This window comes from Arvicola amphibius, chromosome 4 (assembly GCF_903992535.2).
Source record: "Arvicola amphibius chromosome 4, mArvAmp1.2, whole genome shotgun sequence".
Taxonomy (NCBI): Eukaryota; Metazoa; Chordata; class Mammalia; order Rodentia; family Cricetidae; genus Arvicola; species Arvicola amphibius.
The window spans coordinates 2,063,455-2,087,175 of record NC_052050.1 but is presented as its reverse complement, the minus strand read 5'-3'; the positions used below and the strand labels follow the sequence as shown (position 1 = coordinate 2,087,175).

General features: G+C 50.1%; 1 protein-coding gene across 1 annotated transcript in view; it reads left to right on the top strand.

Moving 5' to 3' along the window:
* Rptor (regulatory associated protein of MTOR complex 1) overlaps nt 1–23,721 on the top strand; it is a 294,241-nt gene that overhangs the window by 196,640 nt on the left and 73,880 nt on the right. Inside the window, 3 exon segments of the mRNA XM_038328288.2 lie at nt 2,365–2,465; nt 2,958–3,102; nt 18,281–18,356. Coding sequence (XP_038184216.1) covers nt 2,365–2,465; nt 2,958–3,102; nt 18,281–18,356 — 322 coding nt within the window.

Here is a 23,721-nt window from a genome sequence, read left to right as displayed (position 1 = left end):
TGGTCTACAGAGTGAGTTCCAGGACAGCCAGGGCTACATAGTGAGATCCTGTCTCAAGGGAAAGGGGGTGTTGACTGCTGTCTGGGAAGCTTTGCACTGAGATAGAAGACAAGATTGTATATGTTCCCAGTGTGATTGCTCTGTTTCCCCAAATGTTGCCGTAGTTTCTCTGACCCTTCCCTGAATGGTGTGACCCGGGGGAGGGGAGTTCTTTTAAGTGTGTGCTTGATGCCTAAAGAGGGGCGGGGAGTGGTACAGTAGATCCCTTGCTGGGAGACTGCACACTGTGGATGCTTGGTGGCTACTTACTTCTGGTGTTGGCTCATCTAAAGGAGGCTCTCCTGGCCCCGCCTGCTTATACCTAGGACTGTAAGCCTAAGAGTTCACTGGAAGAGAATGCTTTGGTGCTGAGCAGGCTAACCTGGGGTCAGGGTATTCACATTTGCCCAAAGAGGACATCTGACCTTTCCTCCCAGTTTCTTCCAGGTACTCTGCTTTTTTAGTGCAGTGGCTAAGCTATGCTGACTGTTTGTTGTAGGGTAGGGCTCACCATACCAGGAAGATCAGCTTGAGGTGTCAGTCACACCAAAGCTGGGCTCGGTAGCTAGCCATTTCTCTGCTGGAACTCTAGTAAAGCCTCCATCCCTAGGCTGAGGTGACCGTCTTGGTCAGCAGTGTTCTCTGTGTGTTGGCAAATGAAAGAGAGCAGAGCTCTTTTTGTCATTTCCTGAGCACTGTCCTGTGGGTTCGCCTTTGCTGATGTGGCCTCTTTCCTCTCTAGTAAATGATCACCTAGAGGAGACAGCTTCCAATGGGTCCTAGTAAGCTATTGAAAATTTTGTAGGAAGCCCATAGTTGAACTTGGCGTTAGTAGTGGGGCAGTCGGGACACACTGCCGAAGATGGTGATCATTGTGCTCGTCACTCTGCATCCCACTAACAACCGTGAGAGCTTGGTTACAGAGCTTTGCTGTGTACTGTTTTCAGTCATGAGAAATGTCTTCTCTTTGAGGTTGTACCCCACACTCACATAGCTCTGTGGGGAGAGACTCCAGGGAGAGTGGGCATCTGCTTTCCCATGGTTCCCCGACACAGGTACCTCCATGGGGTGCTCTTCTGGCAAGAGAGCAGGTAAGGAGATTCTCACACTCAGGGTAAAGGCCAGCCAGTCTCCAACACCCTGTGCTGCATTCACCTCTGGCTCTTGGTTCTCTGTGGTCCCCGCACATGGCCAGCGCTGGGCTCCACGACGTGAGCGTCAGGGTAGACATGCCCCTGCTGTAGCGCCGCTGCCTTAGAGGACCACACTGGCTGACTGTCACTAAGCCGCCTTGAAGACAAGGAGTATTTGTACAAACGCTATTAGTGGAGGAAAGCACTCACTCGGCCTAGTTGTGTTGTGTAGCTAGCCTGGCCCTGCTCCCCTCTGTTCCTGAGTCTTTGAGCTGTTCTTACTGACAGTACCATCAAATGGGTGACTATAATGGGAATTATTAATCTGTTCCACCTTATAAATAGCAAATCACACTCTAGTCTCTAAACCAAATCACTGTGAACATTTTCCTTCTGGGAGGAAGAAAGAGCTTCTAGTCAGATATAATTAAACTTGCTACCTGCTGGGTAAAGTTAAGCCTGCTGCAGAGCAGATGTAGGGCGTGCCCGCCCACACCTTAGGGCTTTGAGCTGCTCTGGCCTGCAGTGGACTCATCCGTGTCCTAGGCATGGGCCCTCCGCCTTGTCAGGATGCAGTCTGCTCCTGGATTGGCACTCAGTGCAGCTTTCCCCCACCTCCTTTCCATAGTGCACACGCCTGCCCTCCATGCTCTGCCTGGAGCGTCTACAGCGTGTGCACGGCCAGGCTCTCCGTGCATGCATTTGACATTTGCTCCTCATCTGTCCCTCCCACGGAGTGGCGCTCTTCGTGGTAGCAGGTCTAGGTCTTCAGGACCAACTGAAAGGCTACACGGTAAGTAAGCTGTACAGGGTAGGACTTTGTTCCTCAGCCCTTCCACAGCAGTGGATCCCTTGACCGCGAGATGTGTGTCTTTGAGCCTAGCTGGGCTTGTGCTGCATGTGTGGAGCAGTACAGCTGTGTGCTGCCAGCTGTGCTTGGTCCAGGTATGGGCAACAAGAAAACTGTTGGTGTGTGTCTTCCTGGAGGGCAAAGCATAGGAGCTACTTAGGGTGAGCCTACATAGTGACTGTCTTGTCTCCTTGAAGGAGATGTGCGGGAACTCTGGGAATGTCAGGGACTCCAGAAGTACCTCCCTGCCTCTCCCTCTCCATCAAGATCTGTTCCCACGTCTGACTCCCTTGCCTGTTTCAGTAGCCATGGCAGCACTAATGCAGATGCCATCTTGTCTAGGATTCCTGGCCGGCTGAATGACCGGAGAACCCCTCTGGGTGAGCTGAACTGGATCTTCACAGCCATCACAGACACCATCGCCTGGAATGTGCTCCCTCGGGGTGAGAGACACCACCGTCAAACAGTATCACTGGTCCCCTCCAATGAAGAAGCTCACAGGCACTGAAAAACAGGAAGGAGAGCAAAAGAGCCTCAGGAGGGTTGGGTGTGGTGATGTCGTGCAGGGACCAAGGGTCAAGTGCTTAGGACCATGGCAGGTAGCAAGTTCCATGTCAGCCCTGCTCGTCCCTCAGTAATGTTTTCCCAGCAGGCTCAGGGCTCCGCTTCCTTAATAAGTGTTGACATTGAAACCAGAATTCTTGCTATAAAACATGTGTATTTTGTTTATAGGTTGGTTGGGATTTGTGTTTTTGTTCATATGTAGACTGATATGTGCATATGTGTGTGTGTGTGTGTGTGTATTGCCAGTGATACGTGTGTGTCAGTCTCAACTTGTCTGTAATAATTTTTGATGGAAGAAAGCTTGTGTGCTTGGCTTCCAGTGCTGGGCACAACTCACTGAAGATTCCTTGTTATTTTTTATCTGCCTTCAGATCTCTTCCAAAAGCTCTTCCGACAGGACCTGCTGGTTGCAAGTTTGTTTAGAAATTTTTTGTTGGCAGAAAGAATAATGAGGTCGTATAACTGCACTCCAGTGAGCAGCCCACGACTCCCACCGACATACATGCATGCCATGTGGTAAGTCCGTCCAGCAGTTGTCTTGTGCTTGGGACCCTCCTCATGTGCCTGTTGCTGTAGTAGGCTGGGCCTCCTGGAACCTCAGTGTCCTGGTCTGGTGAAGGGTGGCCCCAGCCTTGGGGAAGGAAGGAAGGAAACTATAGGTGGACAGGGTGGGCTGTGGACCCACACTCGCCAGCGGGGGGAGCTGTTGTGAAAGGCTGTAAACTGCAGGAGGTGGAGCCTTCTTAGAAGAAACAGTGACTGGGGCGGGCCTTGAGTCTTCTTCCTGCCCAGCCCCCACTTCCTGTCCTCACACTGCTGATGCCCTGTGCCTTGGCTCCGCTGTCCTGGAACTTGCTCTGTAGACCATGCTGGCCTCAAACTCCCACCTCCCTTCTTAAACTGTGAACCACAGTAAGGGTCCTCTGGCCTATTTGGATCTTACATTGAGAAAGAAATTGCCCCAAATTTATTACGTGAATACAAGATTTCTCAAAAATGTGAAGCCATGTGTGACACACACATACACTGTGGTCTTTAATCACTGCTCACCATTTTGTTGCTGTGGCCACAGCCCATGCTAGTAGTCATAACAGTAAAAATTAATACAGCATGGAGCTGGAGAGAGGGTTCACAGCCACCTGTACCTCCAGTTCCAAGGGAGCCAGCACCCTTCTCTGGCCTCTTCAGGCCCTGCACACACACGGTACACATACATACATGCAGACAAAACACTCATACACATGAAATTAAAATAAAATTTAAAATAATAATAATTTGAGCATATCTGAAGACATTTGATGTGGCTTTCTGTATTGTCAACTCTTCATTGCTTTTTAAAAAGATTTATTTATGTATCTTACGTATATGGGTGTTTTGTCTATATGTATGTCTGCACACCAGAAGAGGGTATCAGATCCCTCAAGACTGCAGTTACAGATGAGTTGCCATGTGAGTACTGGGAATTGAACTCAGGACCTCTGGAAGAGTAGCCAATACTCTAACTGCTGAGCCATCTCTCTAGCTCCTAAGATTTATTTTACTTTTATTTTGTTGAAACAGGGTCTCATCATATAGTCCAGGCTGGCCTCACTCACAAACATCTGCTGTTTCTACCTCCCATGTGCTGGGATTAAAGATGCAGGCCATAGCACCTGGTTTAACTGCCATTATTTAGCAGAATAGCCAACTTAATGGGTTTATAGGGAAAAAAGTTATACTGCCGGTTATGGCTTCAGAGCTTTCTGTCCATGGTCTCTTGGCTGCCTTGCCTCTGGGCGTGTTTTGAGGCAGCACATGATGGAGCAAATTGTTCACTGGCAGCCTGCTGGGAAGCACAGAGAGGACGGGAAAGGGAGAGATGGATCCCAGTGTCCCCTTCCTGGGCATGCCCAGTGCTCTGACATCTTCCCTCTAGGCAACACCTCCCAGGAGTGCCTGGGAGCCTTGGGGGACACTCCATAGCCAACTGGTAGCACTCTTCCACACAAGTGGAGCTCGTGGATTCAAAATGAAGGACAAAAATGAGTCTTCACCCCAAAGACCTTTGTATGGTGTTGCAAAGTCGGATTTTTTAGTAGACACACATCGGCTTTTACCATCGCCAGGAACCCAGAGAAGCAAGTTGTTTGTAAACTTACCCACCCAGAACCAGAAACTAAGTATTTACTGGGGCAAAACCAAAGTGAGTGGTGTCCAGCCCTCATGGACTGTAAACAATAGTCACTTTGGAAGGATGGTCTGCATCCTTCCAAAGTGTAGATAGTGTAACATTGAAACCAAGTGTGAAAGTGGACTGCCGAGAAGTAGCTGGCTGTCAGAGCTCAGAGGGCACACCCACCTGGTTCATTTCCCATTATTCTGTGCATTGCAGAAAGGAGGGTAGAGCACTCTCTGAGAAGCCTATGAAATGTGTAAATGGCCCTTTGGGGGACAGATACAGTGAGTGTTTGGGAGAGAACACATCCTCAGAATAGCTGACTTCCTTACATCTTGTTTCCTCTGAGCCAGAATTTTTGTAAAAATGTTATTATAAGAATCCAAAGCCAGGTTTGTGGCACATGCCTTTAATCTCAGCACTCAGGAGGCAGAAACAGGTGAATCTCTGTGAGTTTGAGCCAGCCTGGTCTATAGAGTGAGTTCCGGGGCAGCCAAGACTGAGAAACCCTGTCTCGAAAAAACAAACAAACAAAAAGAAACCAAAAGAAGATGGCTGGGGATATGGCTCGATGATGAAGTGCTTGCCGACAAGTCTAGAGCTGAGACCCACAAAAGTGCCAAGCGGGTATGGCGACTGCCCTGCCATTCCAGTCTCTAAAGGTGGAGGTGCCAAGCGATCCCTGTTAGAGACCCTGGGTTTGAGTGAGAGACCTTGTTCAGAGACTAATGTGGAAGATCCCTGACACCAGCCTCATCCCTCCGCATTCACACTGCGTGGGTACCAGAGAAGCCAAAGGGAAAAGAGCAGGTAGGGCAGGATGATGGCCTCCCACAGCAGTTTTCTCAACGCTGACCACCCTGGGGAGGGAACGTCACAGGTCAGATGAGAGGCGAGGGTCATTTGAGAAGGGGCCCTGGGGACCACAGTCGTCTGCATGCAGCTGGGCATGGAAGCCTTTCTCCTCTGGGACTGCAGCCTCTGCATGCTAGGCACCTCTGGTGTAAGAATGCCCACCTTAGCAAGTTCCCTGAGATGAGAAGATGTAGTTCGATGTCTGCCTACAGGGTTAGCGTGCCAGCTTCACATACCTTATTCCATTCACTGGAAAGAATCTGTGGTTCGTGCCACGCTAGGAGGAGGGGTCTGGTACCTCCTTTCACCAGCCCCAGCTGGATTGCGTTCTCACTGTGTCAAGATGGAGCTGGTGAGGAGAGACGCGGGTTCTGTGGTAGAGCGATAATGTGGCCCCGCCCGCCAGGAAGCCTGGGGCTGCCTTCTCATAGATGGGGAGGGCGTCCCTTTAGGGCCAGTGTCTCATCATCTGTAGTGGATCCTTTCCCAATCCAGACCCACACAGTCAGCATAGGCCATTGATAGGGCTGTGGAGAAGCAATGTAATCAATCATGAGACCTCACTGTGAAGAGTAAAGAATGGAAAATTCATAGCAAACCGGATGTCCTTTACAAGTGGGTAGTTTGGGGCCGAGCGGTGGTGGCGTACGCCTTTAATCCCAGCACTCAGGAGGCAGAGGCAGGTGGATCTTTGTGAGTTTGAGGCTAACCTGGTCTACAGAGTGAGTTCCAGGACAGACTCCAAAGCTATGAGGAACCCTGTCTCAAAAAACCAAAAACAGATAGATAGATAGATAGATAGATAGATAGATAGATAGATAGATAGATACCACAGGTGGGCAGTTCAAAGAGTAAAGGAACGACTGTCTTGAAACAGAGATGTGCAGAGAAAGGAAGTGTTCTGTCTCGAAACCCAGATAGGCTCGTAGGCCTCTGCCAGTGGGTATGCTGTTAGCGAGAGGCTGCCTCCAAGCGTCTCTGCACAGAAGTACTGGGTCAGAAAAGAGCTGAGTAAGTCTTCATGGCCTATAGCTGCACGGTGGGGCTGCCACGCTTGCTTACTAAAAGCTTCGCATATCTTTCTATCCTTCAGACTCAAGCCCACTGTGAACTATAGAACCCAGCATCCTCTTAGGAGGCCCCACATGGCTTTTGTACAATTCTGCCAGCAAAGAAGTGGAGGCTCCATCCAGACGAGCATGTAGCCCCATCATTGACAGCTGACCCTGTTTTTCTGGTCAAATGACACAGCTCCTGCCATACCCAGGGGTGGGTCAGGTCGTGGTAGTAGGAAGGGGCTTTGGGACTCCTGTTCAAGTCTCTGAACTATAAGGAGTGTCTTGCAAGAGAGAAACATTTGCTACTGGTTGAAGACTCACTACTGGAGGCTGTGGGAGGGAAGCAGCAGGGTCTTGTAGGACAGGGAGTAGCACATAGCATAGCATGGCTACCTCCTGAGGCCACCAGAAGAGACAGTGTGTCAACCCCAGAACCCACATGCCAGTTCCTTATTCCCTTTTCAGCTAGCTCCAACCTCTTGCCAGATAGAAGCCCGACATTCTTCCTTCCAGCTGGATGTTGGGGTGCCCAGGAGTTGACAATGCCCATTCTGGAAACTGGTCAATCATCTCGGTGTTTCCTTCACTTAATGCCCAGCACCAGAACCACTGACTTGGGACCTCACCCTTGACTGTAACGTTGCTGGGTATGGTCCCTGACTCTGCCCCTGCGCAGCCAGCTTGCTCCTACTCTGTGCCTCACTGCCATCTTCCACTTCTCTTTGTAACTTCCTGCAGCTCCTGTGCCCCACCCTCTCTTCCCTGTCTTCCCCACCAGTACCTTTCTCTGTCCAGTCCACTTTGCCCTGAACTAGCTGTGATTCACCCAAGCAGCCGAGTTCCACGGGTCTAAGAAGATACAGACTGTGATTGACGGAGGACTCTGAAAGTCTGGCGGTGTCTCTGTCCAAGCCTTCCTGACAAAACTGCAAGTAGAAGATAGCCCACCCCAGTACAGTGGAGGATAGCCCACCACAGTATAGTGGAGGATAGCCCACCCCGGTACAGTGGAGGATGGCCCACCTTAGTACCTTGGGAAAAGAGTCATCTCTCTCATATTGTTATATAAAATGATGTTAAATAACACATTAAATGACACTGCATGTGTCCACAGTACAACTGTTTTCCATGCCACCGTCTCTGTCATACACAGAAAAAGGCTGAAGAGAGTCACAGCAGGCTTCAGACAGGATAGCGGTGACACTCACCTCTTAAAAACTGTTGGAGATTCCTTTGAAATTAGAGGCCTCTTTAGAGATTTCCTATTCCTTTGAAACAGTAAGTGCTTTGTTTTTGAAATTGAATCATTATAGTTAAGGCATTATTTGTCATCAAATAAAACTTAGAAACAAACATAAGAAATAATTGTGCATTTCTCTGCATGTTGAAAGCATAACTAGCAATTCCCCAGGTTCGGTACCTGTACCTGACCTCACGTGATACTTTCAAACGATGTGGAAAGGGCTCATTAAAATCTCAAGTTGGCTGTTAATTCGTGTCCATTAGACAGAGTTCTGCACGTGGAACTGCACAGCCAATGAAACGCCCAGCCATACAGGGGTTTCACTGTAAGAGTAGCTGCAGACCCACTGCGCTCCATGCAGTGGGCTGGTGCACCCTGGAGGACTGTAAAGCAATCAGTTCCAAAGCAAGTGAGCAAATACGGACACAGTAAGGATCAGGGTCTGTGGTGCCCCTGGTCTCCATGGCATTTGTGGGAAGAACCTAGCCCTCCACCCAACAAAATGACAGCAACAGGGTGACCCATCCAGAAGAAAAGTTGTGGGGCAAGGTCTGCTGACTTAATGAGCTGCTCCAGGCTGGGCATCCATTGTAGGAGGTGGGCTGGGGTGCTCCTTTCTCATTCTTTCTCAGCCCATGTGTGGCTGACCCTTCAGATCTATTGGGCCTCCGTGTCCTGTCCTGTAGATGCTTCCAGACCCCATGCTAAGGTGGTGTTTGAGGGAGTCAGCCGCTTGTTCATCCTGGCCGCCCAGAACCAAAATAACCACACAAAAACTATATTAAATCAATCACTCCTTGGCCCATTAGCTCTAGCTTCTCACTGGCTAACTCTTACATCTTAATTTAACCCATCTCCATTAATCTGTGCATCACTGCGAGGGCGTGGCCTACCAGCAAAGTTTCAGCGCGTCTATCTTTGGTGGCTCCATGGTGTCTCTCTGACTCCACCCTCTTTCTCCCAGCATTCAGTCCAGTCCTCCCTGCCTACCTAAGTTCTGCCCTATCAACAGGCCAAGGCAGTTTCTTTACTCATTAATGGTAATCACACCATACAGAGGGGACTCCCACATCGGGTAGTCAGGACAGTGCTCCTACTCCCCTTCCCTTCTGCTCCTGCTCTTCTGCTGAATTTGCTGAGATGTCAGCTTCTGTTTTCTGTTGCTTAAGGTAGGAACTGCAATGATCAAAACTGTGGTAGGCAGGAGCCTGCCGCAAAGGTCTGTTCAGTGTCTGTAAATTAGGGCCACTCCACTCAGGAGGAGCAGCATCAAGTGACTTCTGCTCGTACACATTTTTTTGCCTGTCACCTTTTGAGTTGTTAGGGGTTGAACCCGGGATCTTGCACTTGTTAGGCAGTATCCAGGGTGTTTAGTTGGCTTCCCAGAAGGTGAACTTAGGAGAACTCATCTGAACTTCTGGGGCCATAGGACATCACTGCATCAGAGGGAGCTGGGGAATCAGGAGGGAGTGCCCCAAAGAAAGCATGCCTGCCCTATTCGGGGTCTGCGGCTAGGCAAGGAGACAGGGCAGCAACTATTGGGAACTCAGAGATGTACCGGGCAGGACTTGGTGACTGAGTATATTGTAGCTGCCGGCATCTTAGGGGAAGTCAGTGAACAGGTGGAAACCGAGTCTAGGGTCAGGAGGGATGTTGGATACTAACTTGAGAGGCGGCATTTGGGTAAGGGAGAAAATGGCTGCTATTGTCTACGTAGCACCTGTGTATGTTCCCCGAAATCTAGCACACGTGGTCTCACTGATCCTCGCCACATTCTGACACGCACATCCTTTTCTTAACTGTGCATCTTAGAAGCTGAGGGTCTAAAAGTCTGTGACTTATCCAAAGGCACACAGTGCCTGCTGGCTGAGAGCGACAGTGTGATTCTACCTAAGCCTCAGCCTCCCCCGGGCCTGCATTGCTCAGTTCTGCAGGAAGGTGGGATGGCTGCCCGAAAAGAGGATCTCAGAAAGCAGACAGCGGCTCTTGAAGAAGTGATCTGGGGTCGGGGTTATGAAGAGGAATGGGACCTGGCTCAGGGCTGCATCCTACCGTGGAATGCTGGCCCAGGGTTCTTCCCATTCAGAGGCAGGGGAGACAAAGCTTTCCAAGGAGCACGCGATGCTGATGGACACTGATGCCCAGGGTGTCCGGCAGACTCATCATCTGAGCACCCCATTTAATTCTCCAGTTCACTCAGGAACCTGTGTATCCTAAATGTGAATATTGGGTACAAATGTTATTTAACTGACTCAGGTGTGAGCTGGGACCCCGTGGCAGTAAATCTCCCATGGAACCTAAGAGAGGAGAGAGGAAGAGGGTAGTGACCAGCTGAAGCTTGGGGCTCAGTAGTCTTTGGAGCATAGGTGTAATGCACCTTTCCAGCCGAGGAAGTGCACACCCAGGACCAGAAGGGCTGCAGGCTGTAGGCATGGCAAGAGCAGGTCTCGTGACCCAGTCTCAGCAAACAACCCCCAAAGTAAATTAACCCTACCACAGAAACCAGTCAGACCATCCAATTTTTGGTTAAGTAATCCAGAATCAGTGTTTTCATGTGTTATCGTCTGTCTTATGTTGAGATCTAATGCAGTTTTGTAAAAACACTTGAGATCCAAACTAACCAAATCCATACATATAGCTCACAGTCTGCCCGTCAAAAGCCAGAGTGAAATGCCAGGCACAGGCTTCAGGAGCCCCTAACCTCAGCACAGCCACCATCCCTGACATGAAGTAGCTGTACAGTGCCGAGGTGTCCTCAGGGCTCTGACCCTTCTTCCTGAGCCCATGCAGTCTAGACAGTGTCTGAAGGTCCTCTTCAATTTGAAATCTTCTATGAGAAGTACCAAATAAATGCATTCGAAGGGTTCTTGTGACAGAATCCAATGAGACGTGACTTCAGGGAGGAGAGAATTCATGCCTCTGACACGTGTTCTCTGGGGAGGGCTCAGTAATGACAGCACTATCGTGAGCTAAGTGGGGAAGTAAACACTAGTCAGTCCCATACTGTGCTGGGAGCTACATGGGGAAGCCACTCTGACCAGACTCCGGGAGGAACTGCTGGACCTGGGGACAGGCTGATGCATTTAACTGCTAGGTCCAGTGCAGCAAAGATACACTGGAGCAGGGCTTAACAGCCTCCTGGGTTTGTGGGGGCACAGCAGCTCCAGGGGCCAGAGGGATGAGCCTGACCTCAGCAGAGAGCTGTCTCATTGGTCTCTGCTTGGCTCTAGTGCCCCATCCCATCTCTCCCAGATGTCTCCTTGCCCCCAAAACACTTGAGAGACCAAGTCACCAAGTAACCCCAACCTTCAGAGGAACTAGTTGAATGGCCTTATGTCTAAGTGCTATTCATTTTTTTTAACATGCATTGGTGTTTTGCCAGCATGTATGTCTGTGTGCAGGTGTCAGGACCCCTGTAACAGGATTTACAGACAGTTGTGAGCCACCATGTGGATGCTGGGAATTGAACCCAGGTCCTCTGGAAGAGCAGTCAGTGCTCTTAACCTCCAAGCCATCTCCCCAACTCTCTATTCTAACAGTTAGTGAAATTTACTCCTCTTACCAGCTGCCTCCTGGGCCCAGTGTGGCTTGCTGGCCAGGGTAACCTTGGATGTTTTTCCAGTTTGGCATGTTACTTGACAAAATTGTTCCCTGAATATTAGATGTTCTTTGTACCCAAAATAGATAGATAGATAGATAGATAGATAGATAGATAGATAGATAGATAGATAGATAGATAGATACCGTTTCAGAAAGGCTCTCCTTCCTTTGGGTGTCAGAGGCTTTGCTGATCTACCTCATGTATCTCAGGCCTGGGGGAGGAGGGACGGTGACTGTTATCTCCTTTTTGCCTTCTTCTTGGGCCTTGGGCATCTTAGTTGTATTTCCCAGAGACTAGCCTCTGCACTGCTTTACCCCGGCCCATGTGTGCTGGGATGGGTTCTCAGCATTTATCACTAAGAAACACTGCAAATTGAGGCCTCTGCTCGTGGGTCTGCTGTTCCAGAATCTCCCTGTATGCTAAGCTGGGAGCTCATACCAGCACAGTGCTCACCACGTAAGCTCCCTGGAGTCCGAATTGGGAATGAGCCCAGTGTTCTGAGCACCAGATAACGTTCTGGAAGAGCCTAGACTAGCATGACATGGTTGGGCTGGGTGTTATATGAGAGGGTCATCCTACCCAAGCTGTAGATTTACATTTGAGGTCTTGAGGCACAAGCCCCCACCCCAAGGGACAGCTTTGTTTGGATTAAACTGAATGAGAAGCCAGGCCTTTGTTTCCATGAGTTCTCCACAGCATGTTTATGCCCAGGAAGAGGAAGACTTTGGTCCCTGGCATAAGCACCTTTATCCTGCAGGTGTGGCATGTACAGCACAGCCCCCTTTGAGCGACCATCGTGGTCAGTGGAAATGTTCTGCCAGGTGCTTCACCTGCCTCCGGAAGGAGCTGGGCATCCGAGCTCCCAGAATCCAGCAGCTTTACACACTGGCCTTTGTCTCCCCTGTAGTTTTGGGCCATGGCTCAGGCCAAATGGTTTCTAAGCCTTACCCTCCTGTAGAGTTACCTCGCCATACCTCTCCCCAGCTCCAGGGCATAGGAAGGCCTGTGGGCAGGCTCGTCACCACCTCTGCCCCTTTGTGATATCTGTCCCTCTTGGAGGCTGGGCATGTAGACGTATGGTCATTGGCCTGTCCTAACCCAAATCTGCCCTTGAAAGGGGGTGAGGAAAAGAGGTGGAGCACCACGCCACTTCTTTTTTTTTTTTTTTTTTTTTTTTTTTTTTGGTTTTTCGAGACAAGGTTTCACTGTAGTTTTAGAGCCTGTCCTGGAACTAGCTCTTGTAGACCAGGCTGGCCTCGAACTCGCAGAGATCCGCCTGCCTCTGCCTCCCAAGTGCTGGGATTAAAGGCGTGCGCCACCACCGCCCGGCCACCACGCCACTTCTGAGGGCCAGGCCACTGCAGAGCTGCACCTCACCACTGAAGGATGCTGGTGGACTCTGGGCTCTGCCATTTGCCACCCCAGGTGATAAAACTCTTCCCATAGTGCTCAGGGCTTGTGTTCCTTCACAAATAGATGGCGACACACGCATCCCCAGGGAACTCATAGGAAAGGTAGGCAGGAAAGAGCCTTTGGAGTAAATAATTTAAAATCCGGTTATTATATCCTTGAGTTGTGATGGAGAGGCGTTGTTTCTAGTGAGGGAGAGGGAACAAAGCTACCAAAAATTGGGGTTAAAGCATAAGTAATGTGCATTTACACTCTGCTTCAGGCGGGGGAAGCAGATGATGAAATACTCAGAGCCCATTTCCTGTTTAATTTTTGATGCAAAGCCATCAGGGAGTCGTTCTCCTTCACTCTCAATTTCAGGGGTCCTGAAACCTTGCATTTCTCTGTGGTAATAACCTGTGTTTTCTGCTCTGATTGATCAGTGCAGATGGAGCCCACACTGGCTCGGAAGGCTTTCCTCCAGCCCACTGCCTGGGCGCTTGCCATCCTAGGCCAGTTTCCTGAAAACCCAGGCTCTTCCTGGCGGTGACTCAACCAGCAGCTTAGAAAGTCCCTCATCACTCCTTGCTGTGAAGGAGGGAGGCCAATTCAGATCAACTGGGCTCATCCTGTTACCCCTCCTGCCTGCTCCAAATTACCTCAGTTCTGCTACTCTCCTCAGAGTCTACAGAGCCTCCCTGTGGGAAGCCAGTGCAGACACCTCCCCACTCTTCCCAACCTCTGATTTTTCCCTGGGTAACACACACAGAGCTGGCGTGCCCTAGTGACACACAGGGGGGAGAGCTGGTGTGCCCAAACGACACAGAGCTGGCGTGCCCTAGTGACACACAGGGGGAGAGCTGGCGTGCCCAAACGACACAGAGCTGGCGTGCCCTAGTGACACACAGAGGGGAGAGCTGGTGTGCCCAAACGACACAGAGCTGGCGTGCCCTAGTGACACACAGAGGGGAGAGCTGGTGTGCCCAGACGACACAGAGCTGGCGTGCCCTGGTGACACACAGAGGGGAGAGCTGGCGTGCCCAGACGACACAGAGCTGGCGTGCCCTAGTGACACACAGAGGGGAGAGCTGGCGTGCCCAGACGACACAGAGTTGGTGTGCCCTAGTGACACACAGGGGGAGAGCTGGTGTGCCCAGACGACACAGAGCTGGTGTGCCCAGACGACACAGAGCTGGTGTGCCCTAGTGACACACAGGGGGAGAGCTGGTGTGCCCTAGTGACACACAGAGGGGAGAGCTGGCGTGCCCAGACGACACAGAGCTGGCGTGCCCTAGTGACACACAGAGGGGAGAGCTGGCGTGCCCTAGTGACACACAGAGGGGAGAGCTGGCGTGCCCAGACGACACAGAGCTGGTGTGCCCGGGTGACACATGGAGAACCAGTGTGCAGCTGTTGTCACAGTGCTTTATAGACTGCTTTTCCACTTGTCCGTAGCTGAGAATCCCAAATTAAGACTGCAGATTTGGCTGACTGTTAGCTGAGAAAATGCAGCCAGCTCTAATCAGCTGGTGCTTGTGCTCATCAGAGGACAGTTGTTCTGCTAAGGACGAGACTGTTATATAATTTTACAGCTAATAGAAAGTGCTGAAGTCATCTGGTCTGGCCCAGGGAGAGTACCTAGGTCACCCACCATGCTCTGTGCTTCTGAAAGTGCTTCTCTCCACTGCCTCTCAGCCCAGGGAGCTGGCACAGGACTGAGGCACCTCTGCTCCGTCTGCCAGGGGTCCTGTGTGTTCTCAGTCGGGCTTCTTCTCTTTGATGTCACAGATTTTGTGTCCCTCACAGGTACTCTGTGCTGCCTTTACCCAAGCGCGGCTCCCTTTGCTGACTGTCTTAGTTCATCAGTTTCCACCGAGCCTTTCATGCAAGAAAACAAAGCGTGGAGCCCATTTTCTGGTGAAAATGGGTAGTGGGTTCAGTTCCTCCAGAGGTAGGAGTTAGGTGGGGCCACAGGGTCGACTGTGTGGGTTGGAATGCATTTGCCTCCAGTGTGATGGCACAGCGGGCATGTCAGCATAGGCACAAACACATGGATGTGTGTGCCTTACCTTTCTGCTTAGTTCCAAAAGTGTCACATCAGCCAGCTGCCAGACGTACACTGCCCACTTCCCATTTCCACTTCCCCCTAATTTCTACCCTTTCTTCTAACTCCTGAAATTGAAACTTTCCAATGGATTAAATTCAAGGCATTTTTACAGAATTTAATTGCAATAATTGACTTTGCTCCTGTCTCAACAAAGAATGGATGTCTTCCCCGATGCTGCCGAGCATTCGCTTGCCTGCGGTCGGGGGTTTATTGAACATATGGGAGCTATTTATTGCCCAAAGTTGGAGCCACTTTTGATTATCTCCTGATTGCCTCTTAATTTCATCAGCAGGGAAGGGCTGCCTGGGAGTGAGGTTGGGGGGGCAGTGTATACAGAGGGGGCCAGCGTGGAGGGTGGGATGTAAAAGGAGTCACTTTTTCACCTTAAATCTATCCTTTCCTTCTGAATTTTAAATGTCTCCATTCATGCTTGGTTCTTTATTAAGACATAGAGAAAATGTGCCCCTTTACCTACCAGCATGCAGTCTCATTAGTCTAAATAAAAATAACAAGAGTCTCCAGGTCTCCCAGGAAATTACCAGGGAGAAGAGATTCCTGTTCCAGAGACAAAAGCTGCCTTGCTGATCATCGCCGTTCTCACAGGAGCCTGGTGAAGAGGGAGCAGTCAGCACATGTGGCTGTGCACCGTCCTCCAGGGCTGTGCGTCTCTGACTGGTCCTCACTTGGCCCACAGCTCAGCCAAGGCCTTTCCTTATCTCAGGGTCCCATGGGGACGCCATGAGGATGGTGTCACCATTTTTTACTCCATGGATCGTGAGTCTGGTTACTGGAGAAACAAGCCCAAGTAGAACTATATAGACCCAGACCTGTTGAGTGACCGCTCTATGACAGGGTTGAAGCCAGCCCTGTGGTACATCCTCACCCCCATTGTCTTTAACCCAACTCAGCTCTGGGCAAAGGTTGCTTTCATTTTTCTCTGAAAATGCACGTTAAAGGCCTGCAATTTGAAGTGCCCACAAGCAGTTTGGCTTTGCTCCCTTCTAATGGTGGACACAGCAGGAACCTTGGAAAGGCCGGCAGAGTGAGTGGGTGACTGTAAGTGTGGTGCTCCTGTAGCCACAGCGGGGCCAGGGTCTGGGGTTAGAGAATGCCTCGTAAGACCGTGAGAAAGCTTGGGACTCGAGGAACTGGCTGGGAAGTATTGGGTATTTCAGACATGGCTGCTTGTCCAGTGGTAGAGTCACCAAGAAGCTAAGTTTGTTTAGAATGTTTAGAATGGCACTTAAGGGTGCCATTGAGGGAGAAAGAAGAGCACACATATATAGGAAAGACAAACAGAGAGAAGCATGCTAGCCCTGAGGAGACAGCCGTCGGAGGTGCTAGAAGTGGAAGACCAGGAAGAGCTTCTTGTCCCAGAGGACACTTAGAAGAGACAACATTTTCCATGGCGTGCAGGACAAAGCATTGTGACAGGGAAGCCATTTCCAGAGTTGCTTGTGCAGCTACCCTGGGCTGCTCACACAATGTAGGCAGTGGTACTATTGCTAGGAAGTGTGACCATCTACACCAGGGGACGATTAAGTCAGGGATGGCTGGGGTTCCACTGTGACCACTCTCAATGCCTCTCAATTGACCCCTGGTCTGGCAAGGCTCATCCTGTGGTCTCATCCTGAAATCCTTGGGTCCACATGCACCCCATTGTGATCACAGGACTCACAGGATCTGTGGCTGTTACCCTAGTCATGACATGCTTGACTCCCTTTGTCCACCCTCCCAGGCCTCCAGCCACTGCTCCTCTCCGTTGCCCACATGGCTGGCTGTTGCAGAGAGATGGGAAACCCCAAACTGCAAGTCAAAATAAATCCTTCCTGCCTAGAACTGTTTCTTGTTAGATGTTTGGTCATAGGGCTGACAAAAGCAGCAGTAACTGAGGAAAAAGGAAAGAGCGCAGGTTAGGTCCTCAGCTCCTGCAGTTCCATGTGAAGCTGTAGGAGGTCACTCCAGCAGAGGGGAGGTCTGCCTACACGACAGGTGGGCCAGCTCTGGTCAGCATTGTTATCATTGGGGCAGCCAGAGTGAGCCTGGATTCCTGGAACTGTGTGCAGAGTGGACCCACACCCAGTCAGTCGGAACCAGGGCTGTGGTACAGTACACACTACTGAGACCTTCCTTTGTGACCAAGGGCCAGCACTTCTCAGAGTGACCAAGTAACTCAGGAGGATGAACAGGACCATGCCAGTGAGGTTTCTTGTCTCCACGCTCACAGGGAGACTATGCTGTCGGGCTTTCCTCTAAGTCTGAAAGTATCAGAGTTAAAAATGTAATAAGAAATCAATAAAATTATACTGTTACATACCCAGGCCAAGATAAAACCTGTCTTTGCACTCTCTTGTCTGTAGCCCCAGTCCACAGCGCTCCTGTCCTGTCCTGCTCTCCAGTCCTCTGAAAGTATGGGGGAGGGGCACCTGGCAAAAAGCCTTATGTAAGTGCAGCCAGCCTGCTCCCAGACACTGAGTCCCCATGTCCCCCCATTATGTAAGAGGATGTGTTTATGAAGCTGCATAAATCGGCCTGCAGTGTCTGAGCCGGAGTTCCCAGAGAAGAGTCCCAGGGCTGGCTGTAGCAGGGGGTGGGCATCCACCTGGAGGGTGTCAGGCTGAGCTCTCAGCTGAGCACAAGACATGTTGTCAAGGATATGCTGACCAGTGTCAGAGTAGTGCCCAGTGCCACGAGAGGCTAAGGATGGCCAAGCCTACCTGCCAAAGGCCTGCCTTTTTCAGTCAGTTTAGGGTCACCAACATAGCCCTTGCCTTCTGTGCCCAGGCCAGGTCCCAGCCATGAAGACAGGAGGATGATGGGGCCTGACCATCCTCACAGTCCAGGGTATAAGGCCTTCTAGGGCAGCAGGTCCACAGCCAGGACACCCGCCCCAGCCCTGCTAACTAGGCTTTTCTAACAAAGTGCCTTTATCTGTCCATGCCATCCCCTCAGCTGCCACAGTAACCCCAGCTGTCTAGAGCAAGCAGCTTGTATGTTAGGGATGGTCATAATGGAGTCGGGAAGCACTGTAGGGGAGCGAGAGTTCTGCTGTCCTTCCCTCTTCCTTCTGAATAGGAGCTTGTCACACTAGACAGCTAGAGTAAGCCACGGTGCCCAGTTACCTCCGCTTTTCTCTAGGCTTCCTGGGTGATTCTGCCAGAAGACCCCACACAGCCCTTCTTGGCTGAAAGGTGTTTGTCCCCATTGGCCTTGTGGTTCTTCCCCGCGAAAGCCTGGTGCAAGGCTGCTTCACTAACCCCGTGGGTGCCCTCTGTTCTCTCCCCAGGCAGGCCTGGGACCTTGCCGTGGACATTTGCCTGTCTCAGCTGCCAACCATCATCGAGGAGGGCACTGCCTTCAGGGTGAGTCCCCACTTCAGGGAGACCCCTCCGTAGGGGACCCTGTGACTCCATTGCAGATACCTGGGCTTCACATAGCACCCAGAACTCTGGGTGTCAGGGATTTAGCTTTTCACCTACCTAGAAAAATGGTACAGCTTCAGCTTACAGAGTTTTTAAGATCTGGTCAGCCAGGGACTCAAGTTAGGTTTTAAAATGGTTGACCTTTTCAGGGAGAGGTGAGGTTTGAGACAGGGTTTCTCTGGCTGTCCTGGAACTAGCTCTTAGACCAGGCTGGCCTTGAACTCTGTGAGATCCGCCTGCCTCTGCCTCCACCACTGCCTGGCCTGAACTTGCAGTCTTAAGGAACAGCCACAATGTCCGAGTGATTGCATTAGTTACTGACTGCCATGAGTCCATGGGGAGCTTTCTTTAGAGGGCTTCTTGGGCTTAAAAATAAATTAGCTGTAGATACCAGGTGCTTCTGGTGAACTGAAAATGTAAATCAGACTTGTGGGAAATATCGTAGGTCCTCACTTATCACTGTAGACGATTACGTAGGACAGTAAGAAGAGTGGGTATTCTCCTGGTGTGTGGCATGAGAGGGGATTTCCCTCATTTCCATCAGAGTCCTACACTTGCTTTAGTCTGGACTTTTAAAGGCTGTTCTACGCTATGTGTTACAGTCACAAATTAGCTTTCTCCTTTTGGCTTCTCTCCTCCCCCATTAAGGAGCTTGTTTCCTGCTGGAGCCTTTTAGCAGGGATTAGTCCTGGTGCCTAGGGGTGCATCTCAGTCTCAGACCATGCAGGAGAAAGTTGAGCAGCTGCATAGGCTGCTCCTGGTCCTCCTTGTGGCTTGTACAGGGGATGACACTGCCCAGAGCCCTCTTAGCTTCTCAGAGACCCTTTTGGATTTTGCTTTGTGGAGCATTTGCTTTGAGTGAAGCTCCAGGTCTGACTAAAGCCCTGTCCCTGACCTTAAGAACACAGGGCACAGCACCAGTTAGAAGTTAGGGACCTAGATTAGGGGAATGCATAGGAACACAGAAGTAAGTCAGACACATTCCTGAAGCTATGATGACTTAAGGCCTAGGGTGGGGGTGTTGGGCTGTCAACAACACAGGGGTCAAGAGCCAGGCAGAGTTTCTGTGGGTCAGTGAGATAACCTCACTGAGCTTTGGTTTCCTCATTTTAGTGTTGTTGCTTGAGGCGGGCTTCTCTACGTAGCCCTGGTTATCCTAGAGCTCACTATGTAGACCGTATTGGCACTGAATTCACAGAGACCTGCCCGTCTCTGCCTCCTGAGTATTGGATTAAAGGCATGCATACCAACACATCCAGCTGGTTTCCTCTTTTTTAAAGGGGATTCTGGAGAAACCCAGTTCCAGGGGCTATGTTTGATGGCTAAATGAATTAGCATTCTTACAGTGCTTAGGACAGAATTCACACATCTGTTAGGATCTCGTGTTCTTACAGAGGTGTCACCTATCAGGTAACCAGGGCTACGTCGAGGAGCCTGGGCCCGGGGGGCGCACTAGCGCCCTGCACTCTTGGTGTCTGTAGGCTACCTTAGCTCCCCGGACGTGCCCTGAGGTTGAAATGATGGAGCAAAGGTTTTTAAAGATCTCCTGGTCTCTTTTGTCAATATTGTTATACTCTTTATTGCTTATTTGGGGAGAGGGAGATAACATTTTATTAGAGAAGCTTTTAAGCCTGGAGCAAAGTTGGAAGGACTCTAAAGCCAACAGCCATGTTCCCTCCACTGAGTTCTATGGTAGCTTTCATGGCAGCTGCCTTGCCCTCTGTTCCTTACCCTGCATGCAAACTAAAATGTCAGTCTTGCTGGACGGTTGTGGCACACACCTTCAATCCCCATACTCAGGAGGCAGAGGCAGGTGGATCTCTAAGTTCAAGGCCAATCTTGTCTACAGAGCAAGTTCCAGGATAGCCAGGGCTACACAGAGAAAGCCTGTCTCAAAAAACAAACAAACAAAAATAGAACAAAGACTTAAATGTTTTTGTCTTGAGATCCTGGCTTCCCTCTACTCAGGAGCTGAGAACTAAGCTCCTAGGATTGCGCACTGTGTTGTGCTCCTCTCAGACTGAGCACTTCTGTTCTAAGGCCAGGCTCTGCCAGGGTCTCACTGCGTTACCTCTAACCTAGTGGAGTCAGTATTCTACATTAAGGGACTATTGAGGTGTCAGGTGCAGGGGCAACTGACCCGGACCATGCTCGAGCTTTTTTATTTTAACTTTCTACTTCTTTAGTGTATAGACTACATGTAGGAAGCCGTCTGTGTCGTGAACACCAGTTTAACACTCTCATACCCAGCAGCCGCACAACTCCTTCCCTCCGCAGCCACTTGCCTATCCGCTGCCATGCTCGAGTACTGCACAGCGTGTGCTCTTTGTGTCTGACTGCGTCTGCTCAACAGTGCACTTTTGATACGCCTAACGGTGTCTGCTAGCTACAAAATGGTTTTCCATCCCATGGCCAGTGTGTTTTGAGTGTCCATCTGCGATCCTCACGGTCAGTGCTGGCTGGCCCAGGCCCAGCGACTGTGCAGCTTGAGACAGAGGAAAGCAAATCATCCTGACCTGTCCATTTAAAGTGCTGCTATTGTAAGATTTTACTTGGTTTTTTTTTTTTTTATCATGTTAGACATGATATTTACCTTCATTTCTGGAATTTGGGGGCAAGTACTCTCCCACCGTATCCTCTAAATTTTTGGTTCGCTACAAAAAACCTCACTGACGATGTTCTGGTTACTGCCCACCCAAGTGTGTGCTTGGCCAGCACAATGCTGCCTGCTGGGGTGCTCGTAGGACAGGACCAAGCTGCATGTGGGTTTAGTAAATGCTATTGGATAGCTGTCCACAGTGTCTTTGGCTCACAGCCCTCCTGCTGTGCAGGATCTGGCTCCAAGGGAATGGTGACATCATGTGTCCCCAGTGCTACCAGCACGGTTTCCTGTTCACTAGCAGACCTGTCTTTTATAAGTCTTTCTGCTGAGCTAGAGTGGTTCTGTCCATGTCCTTTGTCTCACTGTGGAATATCTCTTATTCTGCAGACTGTATTTTCATGTTTTTACCCTTTTTTTCTTGCTGAGGAGACATCTTTTGTTAAGCAAATTACTATTTATTAAAATTTTGTTGATGGTTAGGGCCTTTGTTGTGCTGTATAAGGCCATCTTGACTTATCTGAGGCGAGCACCGCTGAATGCTGCTGTCCCCTCTTCTAGAGCTTTGGGTTGTCCATGTGATGCCCAATCTGAGAGTCATCATGCTGGACCTGGTGACTGTGTCTGAGCTGCTCCCGGCTCCTCTGCTGTGTCCTCTCTCACTTTGTGCAGGCACCACAGTCACAGTTTTGATTCTGAACATTTATTTATTTACTTACTTACTTATTTATTCGTTTATTTATTTATTTATTTATTATGAATGTTGCCAAAGCTGCTAGTCTGTTCTCCCACCAATTTCCCCAATTCCTTTTGACCGTTTGTGTTTCCATGCCAATATTATAGTGACTTCATTTCCTCAGAGAACCTGCAGGACTTTGGCTGAGGTGGAGAATGCTGACATTTGTATAACACTGAATCAGCACCACTGAATTCTGGGTTTTTTTTCTACCTTTTAGTCAGGCTTTCTATTGTTGTAAAGAGATACCATGACTACAACAGTTCTTATAAAGGCAACTTTCAAAATATAAAAAGTTAACTGGGGTTAGCTTAGAGTTTAGAGGTTTAGTCCATTATCATCATGGAGAGAAGTGTGGCAGGCCGCAGCCAGACATGATGCTGGAGAAGGAACTGAGAGTTTTGCATCTTAATCCAAGGATGACAGGAAGTGGTCTGAGTCACTGGGTGTAGCTTGAGCATATGAGACCTCAAAGCCTGCCCTCCCCACAGTGACGCACTTCCTCTAACAATGCTGCACCTCCTACTAGTGTCACTCCCTTTAGGCGTAGCGTTCAAACACATGAGTCTGTGGGGGCTTACGTACTCACACCACCACAACTATGACAGTCGGCCTACAGTTCAGTGCACTCACCTTAAAACCTTGTTTTCAGACTGAAAGGAAGCCTATTGTACACGTCTGTCCTCAGAATCAACAGTTATAAGTGATGAGTTTTAACAGTAAGGAATTAAAACCTCGTTCAAATTGGTGTTTATCAGGGTAGGGAGCGAGGACAGGAAGGAGGGTACCAGACAACAGGAAGCCTGGAGTAGCCAGCTGAAATAGAGATCCTTCTGCAGGCTTTAGTTTTGTTTTTTTTTGTTTGTTTGTTTGTTTGTTTTTTTTTGTTTTTTTTTTACAGGGGTGGTAATTCTGACTACTGAGCAGATCACTATCAGCTTCTCACTGAGCAGACTCAGAGGCAAAGACCAGGCTCAGGTCATTAGACCCAGCAAAGGGAGAGCAGAGGAGGACAGTGGCCAGCCTGGTAACAGCAACCATGCCGTAAATCTGGCTGGATTAGCTCCTGTCAGTGAGCAGGACTCTGCAGCTCCTGGCTGACTCTTTCACTTTTGGTTCTGTGCTCATAGGGCCTATTTTAGGCCTACAGCAGATCAGCTTGTTTGCCATTTATCCTGGAAGCTGGGGCTTGCAGTTACAGCTATATGCCTTGCCTTGGTCCCTCAGTCTTCCCTGATTGTTCTCTCTGGTCTGATGGCCAAGGTCAGCTGAGAGGCTTGGCTCAGATGCCAACTCTGAACCTCATATGGGCCACCTGTTCAGCCCTCATGCTGTGTGGTTGCCCTCGTGTAGCCCAACAGCCAGCAGAGGTGTGCCTTTCTTCTCTGGTCAAGTTTAAGTGAAGGATTTGGGGATTGTTTGTCTGCTTCTACAGAGTCTTGCTGTGTAACCCTGGCTGACCTGGAGCTCACTGTATAAAGCAGGCTGGCATCTCCTGCCTCTGCTTCCCCGATGCTGAGATCACAAGCACACGCCACCTCTCCTGGCTCCATCAAAAATTAGTGTCTCTTTGTTTGAAGCAGTCACTCACCAGTGGACAGTGTGAAAAATCCATAAACATGGCTGACTGGAGAGACGGGGTGTGGTTCTCATTCACAGGCGAGCACCACGATCTTGTGGGACTGGGGGAGGACATGCTTAATGGGTTATACAAACGATTGGTGAATGATGCCTACTTGATAATGGAAACCACCAGGGAGCTCCACTCCAGTCCTCGTGTGAGCTGAGCTCACAGAGCCCTGTGCCTTCTGAGCGGCAGGTGAGCCTACTATCGTGCCCGGGCCCTGACAGAGTTGTCAGGGAAGCTGTGCTGCAGGTTGGAGACAAAGCTGCTTCCTCAAACTCCGGGGCTCACAGTTACACCTCTGATGGGTGCTTCCAGCTCCCCCAGGGAAAAGAGAACGCCCCAA